At 34.5% G+C, this 4201-nt stretch overlaps 1 protein-coding gene across 1 annotated transcript; it reads left to right on the top strand.

Annotated features, from left to right (window-relative positions):
- The first annotated feature begins 2049 nt into the window (after positions 1–2049).
- LOC120136880 lies at positions 2050–3814 on the top strand. The gene is made up of 3 exons (XM_039152810.1): positions 2050–2573; positions 3398–3518; positions 3725–3814. Exons 1-3 carry the CDS (start codon positions 2050–2052, stop codon positions 3812–3814), a joined length of 735 nt encoding a protein of 244 aa, XP_039008741.1.
- The last annotated feature ends 387 nt before the right edge of the window (positions 3815–4201 follow it).

Below are 4201 nucleotides of genomic sequence, written 5' to 3' on the forward strand. Positions count from 1 at the left end.
AAGGAGAGGAGGAGAGTGGTCGAGGGTCAGCAACACAGCTACTGCTTGCTTTATATTTGTTGGCTGTGATTAGTTCAATCCAAAAATATGGCAAAAGATAACGTGATGAAAGAAAAAGAATAGTAGTTTATACGGGTGTTGGATTAGCTAAAATGAATAGTGTTAAGAGAAGATAGTCCAAATAATACTTACCAAAGATATGACGTTTTCCCCTCAAATTGTATGCAATCTAATTTTAACAGAATAGTAATGCAGAGAACTTCGTATTTTTGATACGTCTGTTTAAAGATGTCGAATGATTTAAAAACTATTTTTTCCAACGTTACATATAAGTATATTTTTTTAAAACTGTTATCTCATCTCTAATTTCTATATATATATTAAAAAGGTTAAAAATAATAAAAGAAAGGTGCAATGGAAGGGATGGTTTAATGGTGATAAGATGGTTCAGGCGACAAGGTTGAAGAGAGGTTTAAATTAAGCATAAAAGTAGTTCATTAGTGCCCATTATTGAGGAGGCCTACTAACCCTTCCCATATTCCACTTAATTCATCGCATTTATTGTTGGCATCGGGATTCTAAACTCACCCACTCCGTTGACTAATCATCTCATTTTCTGGCGAAATTTTATTTTAATCCTTTGAAAATTTATGTGCAAGGCCCGAATCAACTTTAAACGGGCCAACCCCATTTTATGTGGCAATGGCAATACTAGAGTGAATAAAATTCGATTCTATTAGAAAAATTAATTTTTTTAACTCAGTTTGATATTAAAGAAAGCTCGACTCCACAAGAAGATTTCTCAGGAGGGTAACCATTCTAGTATTACTTAGACATTATACCAATTCTACATAATATATGTATATCACGTATGAAAAATATGAAGAAATATATATGTATATCATATATGGTTATAGAATATTGTTTAAATTAGAATCTAATAGTGTCATAGTATTATAAATATTTACAATTAAATTTAATTTTCATAAATTCAACTCAAAAAAATCAAATAAAATTTGAGTTACTAGCGTCCTTAACCACTTCTATGCTCTATCTGGTCTTAACCTCAATGTTAGCAAAACTGAATTCTATGCTGCTGGTATTTCTGCTAGAACCCTGGACTCCATTAAATCTGCCACCATCTTTAAACAAGGCTTTCTGCCTGTTAGTAGGGGTGTATTCGGTTCGATTTTTTTACCAAAAGTTGTAAAAATTGAACCGAACTGAAATAAACGGGTTTTCAATATTTAAACCGAAACCGAAACCGAATAGTTAAAAAACCGAAAAAACCGAAACCGGTTTTTTCGGTTCGGTTCGGTTTTTTTAACAGTTTGGGTTTTTCGGTTCGGTTCGGTTCGGTTTATCGGTTTTTCAATAAAAAAATCATTTGAAACTATAATTTTTTTTACAAATATTGCCTATTCGGTTCAATATGGAACAAATGGGTTCCATATGGAAAACCCGAACCGAACCGAATCAAAAAAATGAAGCCTTTAAACCGAACCGAAAATCGAACCGTTTAAAGCCAAACCGAACCGAACCGTTTTACTCAGTTCGTGTCGGTTTTTCGATTTTATCGGTTTCGTTGCTCAGCCCTACCTGTTAGATATCTCGGAGTTCCTCTTGTCACTCGTAAACTAAATGCAAAAGACTATCTTCCTCTCTTCGATAATATCAAACTTAAGCTTCATCATTGGTCGGGAAAACTTTTAAGCTATGCTGGGCGTCTTGAGCTTATTAAAACTGTCCTATACAGTGTTATTAACTTCTGGAGTAGGCAATTTATCCTCCCTCATAAAGTTATTAATCGTATAGAACAACTTTGCTCTCGTTTTCTTTGGAAAGGTAATGATACAGCTGCAAAAGCTACTAGGATCAGCTGGGACAGACTTTGTTGTCCCAAATTTGAAGGAGGTCTCGGGTTGAAGAACATTCACTCCTGGAATAAAGCCTTCATGATCCAACTCATTCGGAAAATTTTGGCTGGAGAGGGTTCTTTATGGATCGCATGGATTCATTGCTATGTTATTAAAAATAACGACCAAAGCGATGTCAAAGTTAACTCTTCCATTAGCTAGAAGAGAAACCCTCCCAAATGTTACTGCTGACACCACGAAAACAAAAGAAATTTGGGATAATATTAGACTTCATAGAGACAAAGTTTCCTGGCATAAAGTGATTTGGTTTCCTCTTCACATCCCTAAGCTAAGCATAATCTCTTGGATGGCTATTCTGGATCACCTTCCTACTCGAGATAGACTAATTAGAATGAGAATTATTACTGATAGTCTTTGTATTTTGTGCAATGAGGATCCTGAATCCAGAAATCATTTATTTGTTGACTGTATTTATGCTACTTCTCTTTGGAATTCTATAATGAATCTTTCTAGCATGAGATATACACACAGGTCATGGGAATCAAGGATTGAATGGGCTACTCAAACTTGGAAGGGTAAATCTCTCCTTTCCATCATTTTGAGGATCGCATGGACTGCTTTTATATACTTCATTTGGGAGGAAAGAAATAGAAGACTTTTCAATAGAGGATCCAGAACTGCAGATCAACTTCTCACGTATATAAAGGAGCAAGTTCGAATCAAACTCAGTGACAAGAATACTAACAAACTAGATTATGTTAATTCTAGACTTTGTAATTATTGGGGTATAGACTAAGCCTTTTGTTTGTAAATATGTGTTTATACTCCTAATAGGGATGATTGTTGTACTATGAACCATTCTTACTTGGGTAATAAAATCTACTTATCCAAAAAAAATTAACAATATTTTGACTCAACTCGACTCAATTAAACACTTACCCTTATTGTTTCATTTGTGAATCGAGGGACTGAAAGATGATGAGAAGTAGACGATTTTTTTTGGTAATGAAGTTTGTTGGAGAGGATGATCGGGGCAATGGCGGCGAGAAATTAACGACAACTAATGTTAATTTGAGAGGAAGTGATTAAATTTCGATTGAATTAATAAAGTTTAAAAACGTGAAAGAATTTACTAAATAAGATTAATAAATTTCGATTGAATCTTGTCGTTTGCGAATGGAGCAAACTAGTTTGGGAGGGTCACCCTCGTCTCTACAGTACCCGATCTGGATTAGTCGGTCAATAGATTGGATATCAGTGATTAATTAAAAAAAAATTATAAATATGAAAAATTAAATTTATAATTAATATCAAAGTATTAATATATATATATATATATATTGATTAATTTAGCGTGGTTAAATTTTTATATTTTCTGTTCTAAATACTGTCAATCATTTGACAATGAATGTCTAAATATTCTATAATTTCTTATGCTCGAACCTGAGGCCTCTAGAAATAACAACCATTCCTTTAATAATTGAGATAACTTAGTTCGTACAAATTATTAAAATATATAGATATGAAGCTCTTCAGTCTGCAGGTTACCTTGCAAGGCTCTTTCTTAATACTGTGGATAACCCTCTTCAGTGGCTTGAAGAGTGTTTATTGGTCTTAGGCCTTGAGCGTTTTGCGACTTTGGTTACCATTCTTTGGAATTTATGGAATGGTAATAACATGCATTAATGATGATAAGTTGCAATAGAAGTGGGTCATTGCTAACGCCTAGGTTTTGCATCAGAAGTTCGTGAAGGTCTCTCGATCTCGTGACCAAGTACATGGAGTTGTTGGGGCCTCTAGCTTGGAGAAATTGATCCTTGTTACTGCTGCTGCTTTTTTTTGGTTAGAAACCCCCTTCAGTTGGTGTTGTGAAGCTCAACTTTGATGGTTCTCTGGATCCTACGACGGGGTCTACGACTGTGGGAATCATAGCTTAGGACCATGTTGGACAAGTTTTGGGGGGCTCCCTCAATCGACGTGAGGTGTTCTTGACCCTACTTTGGTTGAATTTAATGCTTTTGTAGCTATCGTGGATCTTGCTATCGAAAGGTAATGGAAAAATGTCCACTTTGAATCTGATTGTGATATCCTGGTTAACAAGTTACTCCGTGATGAAGAGGACATCTCTACTTAGACATTACACTTTCAGCAGGCTAAAAACCGTTTCAAAATATTTTCGGGTTTTTCTATTACTTTAATTCAAAGATCTTGTAATAATGTTGCAGATAGTTTGACTAAATGAGTTGTTCAGTCTGTGAGGTCTTTATATTTTGATTTGATTTGTCTTGAGGTTATCTCTATAAAAATTATGAATGATGTAACAT

The sequence above is a fragment of the Hibiscus syriacus genome, unplaced genomic scaffold, assembly GCF_006381635.1.
Source record: "Hibiscus syriacus cultivar Baekdansim isolate YM2019G1 unplaced genomic scaffold, ASM638163v2 tig00110637_pilon, whole genome shotgun sequence".
NCBI lineage: Eukaryota > Viridiplantae > Streptophyta > Magnoliopsida > Malvales > Malvaceae > Hibiscus > Hibiscus syriacus.